We start from the raw sequence: 21122 nt of genomic DNA on the forward strand, positions 1-21122 counted from the left end.
CAAATAGAGTGATTAAAAGAGAGAAAAGCGGAAGAGAGAGGAGAGAGAGTAGAGCGGCTAGAGAGGAGAGAGAAGAAAAGATATTTAATAGGAGGATAGAGATTTGAAAAGTCAGAAAGTGCGGCCGACGCGGACAACGAGGGTGCACGTGTCCCAAAACACGGAAAGCGAGAAAATCAAGCCCAGCCAATAGGAAATTCTGATTTTTTAGAGAAAATAAAAGAGATCCAACGGCCCACATTTGATCTCACTAAAACTGCGATATCTTGAGATCTACAACTCTGATTGGGCTGAAATTTTGAGGGCAGGTTCGTCTTTTCCTCCTCTACAATCTGGACGGTTGGATCTTTAAATAGAGGTCAGAAAAAAAGGCGAAATTCACTTTTGGACGCTCTCCCCAAGCAATTGGCCAGGAAGGACACAGGAGGCATTCTGGAAGTCGTCAGATCTGGATCTCTTTATCAAATTTGTAAGTTTCTAAATTGTATTTGATCATCTTCTAGAACGATTCGAAAACGCCTTGGCATGGGCGAAATGTACATGCCCTAGATTCATGTTTTGAATGCATCAGCACTTCTTTTTGATTTGGATTCGAGATCTGACTTTTGATAATTAATTCTTAATCATTTTAGGACATTTCTGCTTCATTACATTTTTAATTTAGGGTCGAAATTGGGGCTTTCCCCAATTTCTTCACTTTCTCTCTCTAGGTTAATTTGATTTGTTTCTCTCTCTAGATTTCGGTTTTTATTGTTTAGGAATTTAATTTAATATATAAAACCCAAAAATAAAATTTGAACCGAAAATTCATCCATTTTGAACTCCAATTCAAAAATCACTTTCTTGATTATTAAATTCCCAATTTTAATTCTGAAAATTATTATAAATTTTATTAAATTGGGAAATTAATAATTTATATTTTATGAGCTTAAAATAATAATAATATTCTTATCTGGAATTATCTGACCGAAATCAAAATTAAGTTTTACTTAATTTTGATTATTTAAGAATATTATTTAATATTAATTGAATTAAATATTGCAAAATTCAAAATTACTTGACTTGATTCATAAAAATTGTTTGAAAATTCTGAATTGTTGCCTCCTTATGGTCGACCCTTGCTTGCTCTATATTCTTATTTAGTAATTAAGGAATTATAAATTTATTGCATAAGTCTAAAAAGCGCAACGACCACGTAATTTTATGTGATTTTTCGCTTATCAATTGGCGCCGTTGGGGCCTTGCGGTTTGAATTTTTAAATTATTCTGTGTGGATTCATTACTCTTTATTTTTTATATTAAGTCTTGGATTGAGCTGAATTTTGCAATTATTTTGTGAATTTTGATGAAATAGTGAAATTGAAAAAAAAATTCATCATTGCATAATTAATTTTTCTTGTTCATCAAAACTGATTATTTTTTATATTGATGTATTTAACATTGCATGTTCGGTAGGAGATCTTTAAAACCTCATCTCGTGAATCTTGAAACAGTTAGTAGAACTCCTAGTTTTGATTGTATTTTTGAAAGCTCCGAAGGTGAAAATCAGCATTTTTGTGACTTAATGGAGAATAATCAAAATTTTGGGGTTGAACAGGGTGTTAGAAGAATGAGGTTGAGAGAATTTTCTGACCCTATAGAGAGTGAAACCTACAGTAAAATATCTGCTCCTTTACCAGAAAATGTTAATTTTAGAATTGACCCGAATATGATTAATCAATTGCCTACATTTTATGGAAGATTTAATGAGGAGCCTTATGAGTTTTTGGAAGAGTATAACCAGATTTGTTCTGCTTATAGTTATGCAGGTGTTCCTCAGGAAATTCTCAAACTAAGGTTATTTCAGTTTGCTTTGAAAGATAGGGCAAAAGATTGGTTTAAAGGGGTAGGTCAAGAATTTCAATCTTGGAGTGAAATGCAAGCTTGCTTTTTAAAGAGATTCTTTTCTTATAGAAAGACATCTTCAATTAAGAAACATATAAGAGATTTTTGTCAAGGAACTGACACTCTAGGAGAAGCATGGGAGAGATTCATGTCACTCACTAGGAAGTGCCCACATCATGGTATACCATCTCATGAATTGGTTGAAATTTTTTATGGTGGATTGAATGATCAGGAAAGGCATCTAGTGGATATATCTAGTGGAGTAATGTTCCTTGATACCCATGCAGATGAATCCATGAAATTGATGGAAAAATTAGTAGAAGATTGGACATACCGTCAAAGTTTTTCGTACACTAACCGAAGTGCAGGTCCCAAGCGTGGAGGAATCATTGACGTCAAGGCAGTTGAACCGGAGATCAGGATTGATAAGCTAGAAAGAGAAATGAGCAATATTGGTAAAACAGTTAAAGATATGAGCAATGATATTAAATCTTTTTTGCAGGAGTCTAAAGGAAAGGCGAATGCAAACGAGGGCAACAATTCCACTAACAACCCTTGTTGTTTTTGTTCTAGTGAAGAACATTCTGATGAGGCTTGTCCTATGGTTGAACAGGTTAATGCATTTGGGAGACAAGATGCAGGTCAAAACCAATGAAATGCACGACCTAATCAAAATTGGAGCAAAGGAGGAAACAACAATTTCGCCTCAAAGCAATTCGCCCCGGAACCATATCAGCAAAATTTTCAAAATTTTTCTAAGCCCTTTTACTCTCGTCCTAACAACAATAATGACAACACTAACTCTACTTTAATGGATTTTATCAGGGAAATGCAGGAAGAGAGAAAAAGCATGCATGAGGAAAGGAAGATGTTGATGCAAACTTTAGAAGAGCACAAGAAGGAAATTGAGATGCTCAAGCGAGGACAAGGGATTCAAGCACAACAACCTGCTCTCAGGATGAAAGGTAAATCAGAAGAAATCCTTCTAAGAGAAGGACATCCAGGTCAACTCCCTACCCAATCTAATATAAATCCTAGAAATATCATGTTGTGTGTAGATAGAAATTTAGAATCATCATGTTGTGTGTCTTCTGAAATTTTAAATGAATCTTGCATTGGTGAAAATAATAATGTTGCATCATGTCATGATTTTACAAATAATATTTTACATGGCTTTGAAGAAGATATGATTAATGATGAACATGTGAGTGTGATTTCAAAATTACGAAGTGGGAAGGTTTTGTTAGATACTCATAAAAAAAATGTAGGATTGTCGGAGCATCAAGATAAAGAAAATGGAGAGATGGAAAATGATCAACAAGATAAGGGTGGCCAGGATGAGGAAAGGCATCCACGAATGGCAGACCCTAATCCACTTGATTATAGACCACCCATTCCATTTCCTAGTGCTTTAAATATATCCAAGCAAAAACTTGAAAATTCTCATTTGCTTGAAATATTTAAAAATGCAACCATCACTATTCCACTGACTGAGGCAATACAAAATATTCCTTCTTATGCAAAATATGTGAAGGAACTATGTACACCTTCTAGAAAGCAGAAAAGGGTACAACTTTCTGAAAATATCAGTTCAATTTTATTGAATGATATTCCTAGGAAAAGAAGAGATCCGGGTGCTCCTCTCATTAAATGTGAAATAGGAGGCATGGTTTTTAGTAAATCACTTCTTGATTCAGGAGCTAGTGTAAACATAATGCCTAAAGCTTTGTGTGATAAATTTAAATTTGGTGAGCTTGAACCTATTTTTCTTGAATTACAATTAGTGATGGTTCAATTAGGCAACCTTATGGAAAATTAGAAGATGTCATAGTAAAAGTGGAGAATTGTAAATTTCCTGTTGATTTCATAGTTGCAGATATGAAAATAACAGGAAATTTGAGCCATGCCCTATCATTTTAGGTCGACCATTCCTAGCTACTGAAAGCCACAACGGATTGGGATAAGTGCAGTGGAACTTAAAGTAGGAGATGAAAAAATTGAACTATCTATCTCCAAATTAATGAAATAACCTAAAGACACAAGTGAAGATGTTTGCTTTCTAGGGTTGGTAGAAGAAGATGATTTTGATTTTGATCCATGCTCTTATGATTTATTTTCTTGTGAATCTAATGAATGTTTGAATGAAAAATCTTCCATACCAACAAATATTTCTTTGCATTCTGAAATTGAACTTAAGCCTTTACCATCATCTCTGAAATATGCTTATTTAGGACCATGCAAGTCTTTTCCTGTAATCATATCATCATTGTTATCATCTGAACAAGAATTAGAGCTTTTGAATGTCTTATGTACTTATAAATCTGCTATAGGATGGACAATTGATGACATTAAAGGCATCAGTCCAAATATTTGTGAGCACAGAATTTTTCTAGAAGAAAATTCTAGGGCAACAAGGCAACCCCAAAGGCGACTTAACCCGCACATGTTGGAGGTTGTTAAAAAGGAAATCATGAAATGGCTAAAAGCTGATTTTATTTATGTCATTTCAGATAGCCCATGGGTAAGTCCTATTCATGTAGTACCTAAGAAAACAGGAATAACAGTGACTAAAGATGAAAATGGTAATGAGGTACAAACTCGAGTAGCTTCTAGTTGGAGAGTGTGCATTGATTATAGGAAGCTTAATTCTGTGACTAAGAAAGATCATTATCCATTACCATTTATTGATCAGATTCTTGAAAGACTTTCAGGTCAAAATTTTTATTGTTTTTTAGATGGATATTCAGGTTATAATCAAATTAAATTAACAAAAGTGATCAAGAGAAAATAACATTTACATGTCCAGTAGGTACTTTTGCATTTAAAAGAATGCCTTTTGGGTTATGTAATGCTCCGGCTACTTTTCAAAGGTGTATGACTGCCATGTTTTCTGAATTAGTAGGGGATTGCTTGGAAATTTTTATGGATGATTTTTCAGTGTTTGGTTCCTCATTTGATATTTGTCTATCTAATTTAACTAAGGTTTTGCAGATATGTGTACAGAACAATCTGGTTCTAAGTTGGGAGAAATCCCACTTTATGGTGGAGGAGGGAATTGTCCTAGGCCACCATATCAGCAAGGATGGGCTAAGGGTGGACAGGGCCAAAGTCGAGGTTATCAAGAACCTCCCCTGCCCACAACCTAAAGCAACTTAGGGATTTCTAGGGCATGCTGGCTTCTACAGAAGATTTATAAAAGATTTTGCTAAAATTTCTAAACCCTTAACTAATTTACTTTCTAAAGATACACTATTTGTTTTTGATGAAAATGCTAAAGCATCCTTTTTGGAGATTAAATAAGCTCTAATTCAAGCACCTATTTTGCAAGCTCCAGATTGGGGTAAGCCTTTTGAAATTATGTGTGATGCTTCTGACAATGCAGTGGGAGCAATTTTAGGACAAAGAGTGGATAAGAAGCCAGTTGCCATCTACTATGCAAGCAAGACTCTAGGAGGAGCACAAGTAAATTACTCAACTACTGAAAAAGAATTGCTTGCTATTATTTTTGCCCTAGAAAAATTTCGTTCTTATCTTTTAGGTAGTAAAATAATTGTGTTTTCAGATCATGCAGCTTTAAAGTTTTTACTGAATAAAAAAGAAACCAAACCTAGATTAATTCGGTGAATTTTACTTTTGCAAGAATTTGATTTGGAAATAAAAGATAAACGAGGATAGATAATACTGTTGCAGATCATCTTTCTAGATTATCTACAGAATTATCTATTCCTATTCATGATGGTTTTCCAGCGAATATATTTTAAAAATTCAAAGTAAAAGGCTTCCATGGTACGCTCATATTGTGAATTTTCTTGTCACAGGATTAATACCTAATGATTGGGATATGAATGATAGAAAGAAATTTTATAAAGATATTAATTCCTATTATTATGATGAACCTGAGCTTTTTAAATTAGGTGTTGATCATGTGTTTAGAAGGTGTGTACCGGAGGAAGAACAATGGAGCATTTTAGATGCTTGCCATTCTTCTTTATGTGCTGGACATTATGCTCCTAAATTGACTGCATTTAAAGTTTTAAACTGTGGATTTTTCTGGCCAACTCTATTTTCTGATGCTTTTAAGTTTTGCTCTAGTTGTTTAAAATGTCAAGCAGCGCTGAATATCAAAAAGAATGATAGAATGCCACTACAGCCTATCATTGAAGTAGAAATATTTGACCTATGGGGGATTGATTTTATGGGACCATTTCCTAATTCAGATGGGCATGAGTACATCTTAATGGGAGTGGATTATCTTTCCAGATGGGTTGAGGCAATCCCACTAGGTCAAATGATCATAAAGTAGTGCTTAAATTCATTCAACAACATATATTTTGCAGGTTTGGTTGTCCTAGAGCAATCATAAGTGATGGAGGAAGCCATTTTAATAATTCTCAATTCAGGACCATGCTTAAAAAATATGGGGTTCAACATAGAATCACTACCCCATATCATCCACAAGCAAATGGTCAAATTGAGAATTCAAATAGGGAGATTAAAAAGATTATAAAGAAGATCATTAGGCCTGATGGAAAAGATTGGTCTAGCAGATTATATGATGCTCTATGGGCTTATAGAACTGCTTACAAAACACCTTTAGGGATGTCTCCTTACAGGGTTGTTTTTTGTAAAGCATGTCATCTTCGGTTGAAATAGAACATAGAGCTTATTGGGCTATTAAGAAACTTAATCTCTCTTTAGATGCAGCGGGAAAACAGCGTTTATTGCAGATGCATGAACTCCAGGAGCTAAGGAACGAAGCTTACGAAAATTCAAGAATCTATAAAGCCAGGATGAAGCACTTCCACGACAAGAATATTAACCGTAAGCATTTTCAGAAACAACAAAAGGTTTGGCTTTATAATTCAAGGTTGAAAATTTTTCCAGGAAAATTAAAATCAAGATGGGATGGGCCATTTACAATTTCTGACATATATGATAATGGAGCTGTTTTGATTTTTGATCCTAAGAAAGGGAAGGAGTTCACAGTTAATGGTATGCGACTTAAGCCATATGTGGAAGCAGAAGATATATCGCAACCTACGGCAACAATAACGCTAAATCCGATCGAAACCACCATACAGGAAGCATAAATCTAGGATTTTGATTTCACTACTTTTCTCTTTTTATTATTGAATTTTTATTTTTCAAATAAAGGGGAATTAACCTAATTCCCTAGCTCGTAATTTTTCTTTGATTTTTTTTTCAGTTTATAGCTTTTCCAGAATAAAGAAGTTGATCAAGTACAATTCAGAAACAACACGAGATGTCGACTCATCATTAGTAAGTCCTTCAAAGATCACGCCAAGCAGGTTTGCAATTCTGAACTTCTGAATTTCAATTTTGATCTTTTTCCCATGCATTGAGGACATTGCATAATTTAGTGGGGGGGAGAGAACATTTCATGTGTTTACATTGCATAATGCAAACCTTTACTTTTCTTTATGTCATATAAATTCCATGTATAAATGAAACCCACCTTTAGGAGATATTCTTCATCCATGAATTCGAATTACATGTGTAGGGAAGTTTGACTTGATATAGCGGATCATGATCATGCAAAGATGGGACAAACTTTGATTTTGGATGATATGAGAGTTGATTTCCAAATGGCTAGGTTATCTAGTGGGTGTGTAGGGGATAGGAAAATCAAAGGATTGAAGCACTATGGTTCAATATGCTAGAGAGTTGAGTGAATTGAGGACCCCCATCGCGCCACCAATCAATGAGCCGATCCTACTTGATTGTTTTCATTCTTCCATTGAGTCAATCTTACTGTAGGCTGGAAGATAGGCATTTCTCCAAGTCCTTAAGCACAGAACTCCCTTTTCTTGATCTACCTTATGCCATTTGCCATACCATTCTACTTATCATGCTATCCACATTATCATCTATTTATTCAACCATGAGCCAATTTTTCCTATCCACTTGTTGAATTTTTTTTTTTCTAACCTAACAGCCTTTCATGGATGGTAGCCATCTCCCAAGCCACTCTATCTCTCTTTCCATGGGATCACTTTTATCCCACCTCTATCTCCAATTCTGTCTAAATTTCACTCTTCATATTCTTATTAACTCTTCTTCTCTCAAATGATTTTTTCAAACAAAAAAAAATCATGCCCTTATTAGAGTCAATGATAAATATGTTTGTATTTGCTTCTTCAAAATATTTAGTAGTTTTTTTTACCCCTTTCAAAAAAAAAAAAAAGTGGAAGTCCTCAAGCTCAAGAAAAAATATGAGGAAAATTAAAAAAATTCATTCAAAGAAAACAAATGGGGTTTTTTGTGATAGGGATTATTGGTAGATTGATTTTTGCTTTGAATTATTGATTCTAGTAAGGGCATTTTTCACTATATCTTCTTTCTATTTCTTTCTCACTTCGTCTAAGTCTTGGGAGAAGGCAACTTGAAATGAGACATCTTTGATATACCCTCCATTCATGACCCATCTCTTCACCTTTGAGCCTCGTTTTCATTCATTCTTATGCTCTTACCCATGCCATCACACCACTTGATATTCTGTGCTAACTGGGAGGAGGAGAATGTTTAAATTTCATCTTATAGTGGGAGGAAACTTAGTGGAGAATTTGAACACAAGTAGCCGCTACCCGTGAGAGAGTGATCTTGTTATGAGAGGGAAAGGCCCACCACTTGATGAGTGCAGTGAGGAGCATTATGGATCATAGTGTAATATCTAGAGAGAAGTACATCTTTCTACTCATTTCATTAGCTCTATCCAAACCATGAGGACGGCACTCATATTCCTCACAAGGTGGAATCCGAATTGTCGAAGAGAGTTTCGTTTAAGCATGTTATTGATAATTCTAACACTTCATGCAGATGAATAAGGATGAATGGATGAAGAAATCATCTAAAGAATTCATGATACATTGCTAAGGGACTAGCAATGATTTAAGTGGGGGGGTATGATAACATGCAAATTAATATACTTAATTACTGAATTATACATTCTATTTATGTGTTTTAATGGTCATATTTGCATGTTATCATGATAAAATACATTGAAATCAGTTAACATGTCGTTTTTCTATTATTTCATATTTTTTATCATTTTTACATGGAATTTGACATTGTTTCAGTGAAGAAATATTTTTACATGATTTTATTTGCTTGGTTTAAGGTCAGTAAATCATCTCCTGATTTTTCTGAATTTTCCCATATTTTTATGAATTTTTCTCTATTTTTCTGACCATTATTTAGGCAAGAAATGATTTTTATTTAATTAAATAATATATTGATTATTTATTTTGCATTTTAAATGCATTTAAAATGAATATCCACGTCATTCGCCGAAATTGCGAATGAAGGATATATTAATTAAATAAGAAAGGAGAGAAGAGAGGATAGAGATAGGAAAAGTCAAATAGAGTGATTAAAAGAGAGAGAGAAAAGCGGAGGAGAGAGGAGGAAGAATAGAGCGGCTAGAGAGGAGAGAGAAGAAAAGATATTTAATAGGAGGATAGAGATTTGAAAAGTCAGAAAGTGCGGCCGACGCGGACAACGAGGGTGCACGTGTCCCAAAACACGGAAAGCGAGAAAATCAAGCCCAGCCAATAGGAAATTCTGATTTTTTAGAGAAAATAAAAGAGATCCAACGGCCCACATTTGATCTCACTAAAACTGCGATATCTTGAGATCTACAACTCTGATTGGGCTGAAATTTTGAGGGCAGGTTCGTCTTTTCCTCCTCTACAATCTGGACGGTTGGATCTTTAAATAGAGGTCAGAAAAAAAGGCGAAATTCACTTTTGGACGCTCTCCCCAAGCAATTGGCCAGGAAGGACACATGAGGCATTCTGGAAGTCGTCAGATCTGGATCTCTTTATCAAATTTGTAAGTTTCTAAATTGTATTTGATCATCTTTTAGAACGATTCGAAAACGCCTTGGCATGGGCGAAATGTACATGCCCTAGATTCATGTTTTGAATGCATCAGCACTTCTTTTTGATTTGGATTCGAGATCTGACTTTTGATAATTAATTCTTAATCATTTTAGGATATTTCTGCTTCATTACATTTTTAATTTAGGGTCGAAATTGGGGCTTTCCCCAATTTCTTCACTTTCTCTCTCTAGGTTAATTTGATTTGTTTCTCTCTCTAGATTTCGGTTTTTATTGTTTAGGAATTTAATTTAATATATAAAAAACCCAAAAATAAAATTTGAACCGAAAATTCATCCATTTTGAACTCCAATTCAAAAATCACTTTCTTGATTATTAAATTCCCAATTTTAATTCTGAAAATTATTATAAATTTTATTAAATTGGGAAATTAATAATTTATATTTTTATGAGCTTAAAATAATAATAATATTCTTATCTGGAATTATCTGACCGAAATCAAAATTAAGTTTTACTTAATTTTGATTATTTTAAGAATATTATTTAATATTAATTGAATTAAATATTGCAAAATTCAAAATTACTTGACTTGATTCATAAAAATTGTTTGAAAATTCTGAATTGTTGCCTCCTTGAATTCGACCCTTGCTTGCTCTATATTCTTATTTAGTAATTAAGGGAATTATAAATTTATTGCATAAGTCTAAAAAGCGCAACAACCACGTAATTTTACGTGATTTTTCGGCTTATCAGGGTCACTAAAAGATACATGAGTAAATAAAAAATAATATTCAAACCACAAGTTAGGAGCAAAATCACATTAGGTAACGAAATGCACACATGTAGGTTCATTCTAATAAATCATGGATGAATGAATGAATATGGAGTGAATGAGCACTGTCACATGTTTAAGAGTTAAGATTTTTAAATTTGAATTGATTAACTCAAATATCAATGATAAAATAACACCCAAATTTTGAGTTCAATAATAATAAGCCATCAAACATTCCACAATTGATTCAATGTTAATTCAAAAAATACATTTGTTATAATGAATATGATACTCACAATGAAGTTTGTGAATACATAATATGACTAGGTGGATTATGATCAGATTATAATATATATATATATATTACCATTTAGACATGTATTTTAAATATTCCTATACGAATGGTATTCGATAAGGGCATGTAAATACCTAGGAGATAGTTTTTACTATCTATTTCCACATGTATGGTGAGTATGACCAATCCCATAGCCATTAATGTGGAGATAAAAAGACATAATTGATGCTAATTTAGTGAAATAATTCATTGAATAGATTTGTATGAATCCCTGAATTATATGATACATAATTTTACAATCAGATTGCATCACTTTTGGCAATATGACAAGAAAACACATCGGGAACTCTTAAAAAACTACCAAACAATTAACTTAGTTATCAAACATCCTCTGTTGACTTGTCTTGCTGCAAATTTTTATGTATCAATAGAACCCACCACATTTAATATTGCATAAGAAATGATAGTTGGACATAATCAAATGTTGACTTAATCTCATGCTCACTGCACAATGGCATTCCATTGTTGCGTCCTTGAAATTCAAATTTCCATGTTATTGGTTGTAAAATTGTTCTATAAAATAAAGTACAAACCAATATGTGAAATTGATAGATATAAAGGTGGGCTCATGTTTGAATCAGCAAGAAGGTTTTCATTACACTGGAACATTTTTCCCTATTATTAAACAATATACAATTCGATTGCCTTTGTCTATAGATACAATGATTGTCTAACGATTACTAGATGTGTCAGGCTTGTCACACTGAACTCTCTCTCTCTCTAGGCAATGAAAGATAACAAACAGATACACTAGCAAAGCCTCTCTCCGAAATTTTTTTTTTAGGGTATTGAGGAGTTTACCACAAAGGCCTGGCCATATCAATATCAACGTAGTCCAAAAGGATTTTAGGATTCTAAATATGACCATTATAACCAATTATAATAACCAATATTAAAACAAAGAAAGTTATAATTTCCATTATAACTTACTATATGTTGACTTTTCTCTGCTGCTTCTTCTTCTTGAATTCCACTCTCAATCTTTACAGAGATGAAAGTGAAGAGTGTGAGAGATAGAGAGATAGAGAGATAGAGATATAGATAGATAGATCGATATAGATATAGATAAAGATAGAAAGATAGAGAGATAGATAGAGTGAGAGAGATAGAGAGATAGAGATAGAGACAGATTGAGAGCGAGAGATGAAGAGATAGATAGAGATAGACTGAGAGCGATAGATATAGATTGAGAGAGAGCGAGATCGATAAAGATAGATTGACAGCGATAGATATAGATTGAGAGAGAGCGAGATCGATAGAGATAGATTGAGAACGAGAGATAGAGAGATCGATAGAGATAGATTGAGAGCGAGAGATAGAGAGATCGATAGAGATGGAGATAGAGATATAGGTAGAGAGAGAAATAGAGAGATAGATAGATCTATAGAGATAGAGAGATAGATTGCTATATATATGTATAAAGAAGAGATAGATATATAAAGACAGATGGATAGAGAGATAGATATATATGTATACATATATATAGAGAGAAAGAGAAAGATAGATAGATTGATAGATAAAGAGAGATAGATAGATAGATAGATAGATAGAGAGAGAGAGAGAGAGATGATAAGCGAGAGCCACAAGAGAGGGAAAGAAATGAGAAACAAGAGCGATGAGAGAGAGAGAGATGATAAACGAGTAAAACGACAATAGAGATGAGAGATGAAAAATGAGAAAACACAGCGCATCAGTGTAAGAAAAAGGTCAACGACAGCCGACAGGTCACTGATCCAGAGTGGCATCAGCGATGGACGGAGATCCTCTTGCCACGTGTCCCATCAAAGTCATAAATAGCAACCGCACTATTAGATAAAATTCCTACCAGTATCGTCATTTAAAAAAATATATATATTCCAAATTTCAAAAAAAGAGGGTAAAGTAAAAAACAGCTGACCGTAACCGTCGGCGTGCACAAAAACCGAAAGGTCACCGATCCAAAGTCGCATCAGCGACGGACGGAGATCCTCATACCACGTGTCAAGCGTAAGCTTTATAAAAAGAACGTCACTATTAAATAAAAATCTACCATTATCGTAATTAAAAAACATATATTTCGAATTTTGAAAGAGGGGGTAAATAAAAAAACAGCAGACTGTAACCGTCGGCGTGCAAAAAGATCGTTACTTTCGCGCGCTGTGGAGGGAAGATAAAAAGCTCAACGTCAACATCAACTCAGCATTGATCGTGTTCTTCGAGATCGGCACTTCCGGGAGCGTTCTCTGCTACCGATCTCGATCTCTGCATCGTTTTCTCTGAATCTCTCTCGGTGTTGTCTGCGATCAATGGCGGCCGAGGAGGTCGCCGGCGTCGCTAGAAATTTTGTCTGCGCTGTGATCTTTGTGCAGAGCAGCTTCATCGGAAGGTCGTTGGTGAGGATGTTGCTCGAATCTTCCATCGGATGGACAGTGCGGATCGCAGACTCCGTGCCTAGTTTAGAGATGGAGGACAAGATCATAGTTGATTCTGTTGAGAGCGGTCGGTTGTTGTATTTTCATGTCGACATTAGAGACCGAGCGATGGTATCCCGCGGTAATTGTTCTTCGGCTGGTTGTTTTCTCATTTAATCGTAGCTTGTATAATGTTTTTTGTGTGTTCCGGATGGATTGACGAGATCTGTCGCATGGATCACTAACAATGAAATGAAATCCATATTTCTAGGGCTTAATTTGGTGCCTTGGTTAATTTATGTTGCTTGATTGGGTGTGGACTCCTTCGATGAGTCTTTGTGTGTGGAAAAATCAGATATAGTCTTTACTTCGGGCTTGTTTGATTAATTTTCTGATTTATTTTCAGTCATTCTTTTTATACTATATATTCATAATTTAAACCGAAATTTGCATCCAAATTTGCAGCGACAAAAGCTTTCGGTGTGTAAAAGTTATCATTCTTATGCAGCTATCAGGGGCTCATCTGTCGTTTTCGTCTTGGATGTGTTGGATTCCTCACTGAAAAGCTTTTCTGATCACTACAGATTTGTCGTTCAAGGTAAAAGTTGAATAGTTTACTGGTATTTTTTTTTCCTATCAACTCGTAAAAGAGTTAAATACGTTAAACGCTATGTCAGGTGTAAAGAATATCATAAGTGCTTGTCACGACCTCAAAGTGGAACGTCTCATATATAACAGTACAGCGGACGTGATATTTGATGGTGTCCATGACATTTATCAAGGAAATGAGTCCCTGCCATATCCATGTAGAGTAAGGTTCTTTATTTGGACATTGGTCGATTCTTTTTAATAACTGTTAATTTTATTTACTTTCACTAGTCTGACTGAATTGCAGTTTGAAGATGTCTTTTGTGACCTAAAAGTCCAAGCAGAAGTATTGGTCCTGTCTGCTAACTCAATTAACGGCCTATCAACTTGTATACTTAGACCATGCAACCCTTTTGGACCTGGAGACCCATACTTCCTACCACTTCTGGTCGATGCTACTAAATCTTTCTGGTCTCAGGTTTGGAGTTTATATGTTTTTTCTTTATTCGTAGGATTTTTAATTTTTTTAATTTTATGTTTGTGTGGAATTATTGAAAAATAATTCTCTTTGTTTGCTAGTTTTATGGAATTCATGGAAGAATATTATCTAGTTTATGCTTATGAGAAAATATTGAAATGCTTGCGGATGTGTAGGTAGTAGAAGAAGTAACCCAGTAGTTTTATTACATTTTTGAAATTACTAAAAGGTACTCCATTGAGAATCTGACATCAAGAAAACTGCCGAATCTGGTTTTGTCACTCTTAGACTCTTGATGCTCACCTGCTATGCATCTTTCTAAAATAATAAAGGGCAAAATAGATGGCATAAGGTTCCCAGATAAAGGAAGAAAATCTCATTGTTGCAAATTATTTCAACGTCTGGATTATATCCAAGAGCTGGGCCTTTGTTACAAAATACGTGATAAAATACTCTTGGATCTATATTGTCTTAGTCTTCACCAAAGTCTCCATGATGATAAGTTACAACAATCAAGAAATTAGAATAAGAAAAATAATTATATGTAAGCATATACGTAAGCATATATCAGTGTTGTCTAATAACCCTAAAGTGATGTAAAAGAGATTCACATTGTCCACAGCTTCTAATTTTCATTTGGTCTCATGAAAATTGTCCCATGGATCATATTAAATAACTTTTCATAGCTAATGGACGAGATCCCATAGTAAGATTTTAATTTACGCATCATTACTATTTAATCGGGTAAATATGTTTTGGCCCCAGTTTTTGGTCGGAGTCAGCACTAATCTTTGTGATTACACCTACGTGGAAAACGTAGCTCACGCCCATATCTGCACAGAGAGTGCTTTGCGATGTGGTGAAACTTCTGTAGCTGGAGAGGTACCATCATTCAGTAGTTTTATAAAAAATTTCTGACAGGAAAATCTTTTCTTTCTTTAAAAAATTTGAAAATACTTTTTAGGTATTTTTCATCACTAACCTCCAACCGGTGAAGAGTGGAGATTTTGCGTCACTGATGCTCGGCGATTTGGGATTTCCATGGTGAGCTCCTTTGGATTATACATTATCTGCCTTAATATTTGCGCTTACTATAGACATAGTGAACCGATTTATTCTATTATTAATGCATAGATTTTGCAAGTCAGGTTGATTAATTGACATCTTTTCATTTCGTGATTTTTCATGGGCCTTCTTTTCTGATTCATTTATCTTATTTATAGTTTCAGGACAAGCTTCCATTTTCCTCTCAGACTAGTCCAAAGCATGTTGACGAGTCTTGTAGGGTTTTCAGAGAAACTCCAATTTTCTCCCAAGAGAATGGCATTTCTCCGCACACTCGTTTGCACAAGAACATTTGATTGTTCAAAAGCTCAAAAACACATCGGTTATTTCCCCATCGTATCCTTGGAGGTCAGCAGTTCTTCCTCGACCCTTGATTTTTTTATGTACAAACTTTTAAATATAACTTATGGATATGCCACATAATTTCACTCATTTAATCCGTGACTAAAATTAGGATTTTATTCTGACTTTTAGTTACTGTTGGCGATAATATGTTTATGTAATTCATAGGATGGTATAGCGCGTACAGCTGAATCATCCCCCCACTTAGTAAACGATTCCCTTATGCTTGAAGATCTGGACCTCAACAATATCTCAAAAGCAGAATCGCTTCTGGGCTCTGGAAAAGGTGAGATGATAACAGTTAAATCTCCAGACCATTTCTCATGAGTACGTGAAAAATATAATATTGTTTTTCAGTCAAACACATAAATCTAAAGACTCATATAATAACTCTTAAGTGATCCAATGAGATTTCTGCAAACTTATGGCGTACGAGTTATTTATCATTTACTGCCACCTGAGTTATGGATCAAAATTTATCATTTGTGATGATCAGCTGATATATACGATGTTTCCTTCCATGCCTTGCAGTTGCAGACATATTATTATGGCGAGATGAAAAGAAAAGCTTCAGCTGGGTGGTGGGTCTGTTCATGCTGTTCTACTGGTTCCTCCTCTCTGGAAGAACTCTAGTGACATCCGCCGCGGAGCTTCTATTTCTGGCACTTGTGATTCTTTTCGGTTACTTTCATCTACCATCCTCTTTGTGCGCTCCCCGCCTTATACACTCATGAACGTCATATGTCATCCGTCATCCATCGTCGTCTTCTCTTGTGTGTCTTCTGTTGACCAACTTCTGTCAACCATTGACCGTCTTCTGTTATCCGTCTTCTATTATCTGTCATCCGTCATGTGCCTTCCTTCTTCCATCTTCTGTTTTCTGTTCTTCTTACGTCTTCCATTGTCCTTTCATCATCCGTCTTCCATCATCCATCATCTGTCATCCATCATTTGCCTTCTGTCATCCATCAACTAACTTGAATGCTTCCTGCAGGCTCGGTTCGAGGAGCGAGAAAATCTCCCCATCCTATTTCCAGGTCTCGGAGGCGTCAATCAGGGCGGCTGTCTCGGTGATCTCTGCCACGTGGAATGAGGGGGTTCACATGATCGAATTTATCGTTCGAAGCGGAGATCTGAGCCTGCTTCTCAAGGTGAGGGAAGAGGGCCCACAATTCCAATTCCAGAATGTCACCGTTGACTTGCGTTGACCGGGAATTACGCGATGGATGCAGACGACAGGGGGTTTATATCTCTTCAGGTTGATGCTCTGGCTCTCCCCTCCGCTACTCATCGGCACTGGTAATTAAAGAAAGTTTAAAAAAATAATTTTATTTGGCTCACGTTTTGCTTTAAATTATGATTTTGGGTTTGAGTTTGACTATTGAGCACAGGTTTGGTGGGTCTTTTCACCGTCTTCATCGTCTACGAGCAGCACGAAGGCCAGGTTGATGAGCTCATGAGAAAAGCTATTGAGGGTGCCGTTAAGGTTAGAAGTTTATTCCCACAGTTTTATTGTGTCTCTTTACCTTAATTCTATAGCAGAAATAATCCGATTATCGCAATAAATATCGTAAAATGATGGGATCTGTGAGGCTTTTTGGACTTGGGAATTTCCAGAGGAAGTCCCGGTAAAAATTGATGAAAAAAAGATCTCTCAGAGAGTCTAACTGTACGCTTGTAATTAGTAAGGAATGGGAATTTCGGAAGGAGTGTTTAAAATCTCTTGGATTGTTGCTCTTCAGATGAATTCAAACATGTTTTGATTAATTACAATTTAATCATGCAATAACATTTCATGGATATTTAATGTATTGAAAGATTTTTATGATGTGATCTATACTTAATACTATCGCATTTCATGGAAATTAAAGACTAATTATTTCTTAATGACATGAATATCAAAAACTGATAATCTATAATTCTAATTATTTTTAATCTCCTTTATGGTTTTAACTTGGTAGTTCTAAGTGAATGTTAATTTGATGGATCGATGTCAGATCTGGACATCAGACCCATTGATTCATGCTCATTTTTCTCGTTTATTATAGCATTGCTTTTGAGATTGTGGGACAGAAGCAGGGATTAGCAAGGTGCTGAAGCAGGTTTTGATAAAACATGATATAGATGCATGCTTCAAATTTGCGCGCATCGAGCACTTATGTGGCGATTAGAGCAGACATGTGTATAATCATCTTTGTTAATTCATTTGGAAGACATGGCTGACATTATGAGGCCTTATTACTTGGAGAGCTAAAAATCACGGGGTGTCCAATTACAATAAAGTTGCAAGTTTATTAATATATCTATGAATGTATCATCTTTTTTTCATTTTGACAGTTGTGAAAAGTAAACTCAGTGCCAGATATATATTGTGAAAAATAAATTCATATATTTATCGAGTGCAAGAGGCTATGAATTATAGATTCATAGATATATTAATAAACTTGCAACTTTATTGTAATTGGACACCCCGTGATTTTTAGCTCTCCAAGTAATAAGGCCTCATAATGTCAGCCATGTCTTCCAAATGAATTAACAAAGATGATTATACACATGTTTGCTCTAATCGCCACATAAGTGCTCGATGCGCGCAAATTTGAAGCATGCATCTATATCATGTTTTATCAAAACCTGCTTCAGCACCTTGCTAATCCCTGCTTCTGTCCCACAATCTCAAAAGTCTATGAAAATATTAGAATTGTTTTTTTTAAAATATGTAATGTAACTTATGTAAATAAATTCATTGTATAATCAAGGCCATAAAATTATGGAAATTTGAAAAGCTATAAAATTTGTGCTGACTCAAGTATATGCAATGGTTCATTTTGGAATTCATTAACTTGAATTATAATTTTTATTTGTCTATAAAAATCATATATAATATAGTATACGTCTAGAAAAATCATGATATAAATATGTATAATAGCATAAACATGTTTGTGACAAAATATTGCAAATAAATATAAAATAAATGATAATGTATATGGTCAAAATAAATTCAGTGGGTAAATTGATGATATATAGAATGTAAATTGATGTTCTAAATGCATCTTATTCATTCTTAGCTCATCAGCAATGACAGTACTAGTGATCCCACTTTAGCTATGGGTTTAGGATATATGAGTGATGACATAAATATCTCCCCTTAAGTGACTCTATGATCCGAGTTGAGTATAGACCAGTCTTGCTCTAAATAGTTATATCGGCGCATGACATAATAGTTTTCAGGCTACTTTTTCTCTCTCCTTGAGTGTTCATGAAAATGTGCTCATTTTCAAAGTCTTGAGTAGAATATTCAGAAAATTATTCCTAACATACTGATAAACCAGAATTTGGTTTAGAAATTTCATTTGAAGCTTCTAATTTATGAAACTTTTTTATTAAAATTTTCTCACTCAGAGTAAGATAAGGGTTTAATCCACGATGAGCATGTAAGGAGAGAGAGTATTTTTGGTTAAAATATATTATTGAGTTTTTTTGCGTTTTTATACTTTTTACATTTTCTAATATTTCATACATTTATATCCAATAATAAGTAATGTATAATACTATATTTACTTATCATCATTATCATCTCGCTGTATTGTTAATTGACAAATATGTTTTCTCATCCCTTAATTACTGTATAAAAATACATTAAATTTCTAATATTCATTCCCTGCGGAGATAACCCTTACTCATGACAAACTAGTCAAATTATTTTTATGAGTCATGGTTGACAGTTTTAATTGATTAACTCAAATACCAATGAAAAATGATAATCTGAAAGTTGGGTTCATCAATGGCTTAGCTAATAATGATCAATTGGGTTCATGGAGTCATTCACTTGTCTCGTGCACGGGCAACAAGTTCACACACATAATGTTATTTGACATTGTAGGATATACTTAAATTATAAGGGTCTCTAATAAGATTCCCATTTAATATGACATCTCTGACAGGTCTGACGGAGAAAAATACAGTGACATCCAACATCTGAATATCCCTATGTTCCACTGGGATTAGGATGATTTCTTGACGCCGATTACCTCTCCTTTTCTCTATTAACCTTCTTCGAGTCCGCAAGTCACCAAGAAAAACTTGATGGACCTTCAAAACCTCACTCTCTTTCAGTCAGTCTCTTTAGGATGAAGTTGAGTTCAAAGATATTTTTTACAAAGATCCAAGGATCAATTTATAGATCCAACACATGAATGTACAGATGAGAGGAAGACAAAACTTCCTTAAAAATCTGAGCTCGATCGGCTTTCTGGATCGTCAGATATCGAGCCCTGCAGTTGGAGGATTCCTAGCCATTGATTTAATCTGAAGTTTCTCTCGCATAGGCCTCGTCAATGCAGCCATGCTGTTTTGAGGGTTTTGTATATAGTATGTCGTTAAATGTGATGATTGGCCATGGTTATTATTTGTCATCCTCCATCTATAGCTTGACTCTCACCGTGCATAACTGCAAAAGAAAGACAAAAAACAAGTCTAACATTATTTTATAAATAATAATAAGATTAAAAAGGGGCATGGATGAGGCAACACTTTAGTGCGCACCATGTCAACGCAACAGTGTGTGCCATGTCATTGCGGCAACATGCATCATGCCAACGTGCTTTTTAAAAAATAAGTTCCAATAGATGATGGGTTCTTAGTACCACGTTTATGCATACGTGCCACGTGTACTCATTCGCACCATGTGTCTCATGACATGTTGGATCAATGACACAATCTTGTACATGTCGTGTAAAATAAAATAAACAAACAATAATAATACTGCTAGGTCCACAGGAATCATTTATTTCAAATAATTTTGGTGCTTTTTTCTATTGGGCCACATCACCACTGTAATTAAAAAATACGAATACCATTTGATAATGATTAGCTATTATGTGTTGCAGTTAGGGATGACATGATAACATCATTTGCAATGATTGGTTGACTCCAATCATTAACTGTATTAAATGATTGGTCACCATTCGATGAATTGAACGGCGACGCGTGGTGTGACAAATTTATATAAATTTGATTGTAGTTACAGTATACAAAAATATATTTTTCCTACATAGAAAAATCCTCATGTATATAATGTCTAAAAGTTATGGGAAAATCATATTACAACTCAAGAAATTATTTTATTTCATAATATAACATCATAAATATCCTTGAAATTCTTAAAATAACAAAAAAATAATTCTAAAGTTGGTTTTAATCAATTTAGGTTGGAGAAGTCCCTTATATAACCAATTTTATGAAATTGAACATGTAAATATTTTCATACAACCTATCAATAATGTGTGATATCACAGAGAACTATGTGGATAAGTTTAGATGCTGAACGTGTGCCATGATACAATTCTCAGATCCAGCCTTCATTTGAGGGAATGAACTATAGTGAATTTGA

General features: G+C 34.6%; 1 protein-coding gene and 1 pseudogene across 5 annotated transcripts; one reads left to right on the forward strand and one right to left on the reverse strand.

Annotated features, from left to right (window-relative positions):
* Positions 1 to 1970: 1970 nt before the first annotated feature.
* LOC144705032 (small nucleolar RNA R71) lies at positions 1971 to 2067 on the reverse strand (annotated as a pseudogene).
* A 10959-nt stretch (positions 2068 to 13026) lies between these two features.
* LOC144704659 (3beta-hydroxysteroid-dehydrogenase/decarboxylase-like) lies at positions 13027 to 19919 on the forward strand. 5 transcript variants are annotated; one of them, XM_078577150.1, is made up of 13 exons: positions 13027 to 13402; positions 13769 to 13858; positions 13938 to 14071; positions 14156 to 14326; positions 15092 to 15208; positions 15291 to 15370; positions 15550 to 15739; positions 15902 to 16019; positions 16265 to 16439; positions 16728 to 16884; positions 16966 to 17032; positions 17125 to 17219; positions 19675 to 19919. In XM_078577150.1, the coding sequence occupies exons 1-13, from the start codon at positions 13156 to 13158 to the stop codon at positions 19678 to 19680; spliced, it is 1647 nt and encodes a 548-aa protein (XP_078433276.1). In that variant the 5' UTR covers positions 13027 to 13155; the 3' UTR covers positions 19681 to 19919. The 5 variants fall into 5 exon arrangements, with proteins under 5 accessions (XP_078433276.1, XP_078433275.1, XP_078433273.1 ...); XM_078577149.1 differs by lacking the exon at positions 19675 to 19919 and adding an exon at positions 17782 to 18506; XM_078577147.1 differs by lacking the exon at positions 19675 to 19919 and adding an exon at positions 17807 to 18506.
* Positions 19920 to 21122: the final 1203 nt, after the last annotated feature.

The sequence above is a fragment of the Wolffia australiana genome, chromosome 6 (assembly GCF_029677425.1).
Source record: "Wolffia australiana isolate 7733 chromosome 6, ASM2967742v1".
In the NCBI taxonomy this organism is placed as follows: Eukaryota; Viridiplantae; Streptophyta; class Magnoliopsida; order Alismatales; family Araceae; genus Wolffia; species Wolffia australiana.

What these genes read in the sequence shown, in the direction of transcription:
- LOC144704659 (XM_078577146.1), top strand. Translation starts at nt 13,156, where the DNA reads ATGGCGGCCGAGGAGGTCGCCGGCGTCGCTAGAAATTTTGTCTGCGCT. An exon ending in GCTTCTGGGCTCTGGAAAAG is followed by an intron (nt 16,020 to 16,264) that starts GTGAGATGATAA and finishes CATGCCTTGCAG; the next exon opens with TTGCAGACATATTATTATGG. An exon ending in ATCTGAGCCTGCTTCTCAAG is followed by an intron (nt 16,885 to 16,965) that starts GTGAGGGAAGAG and finishes CGATGGATGCAG; the next exon opens with ACGACAGGGGGTTTATATCT.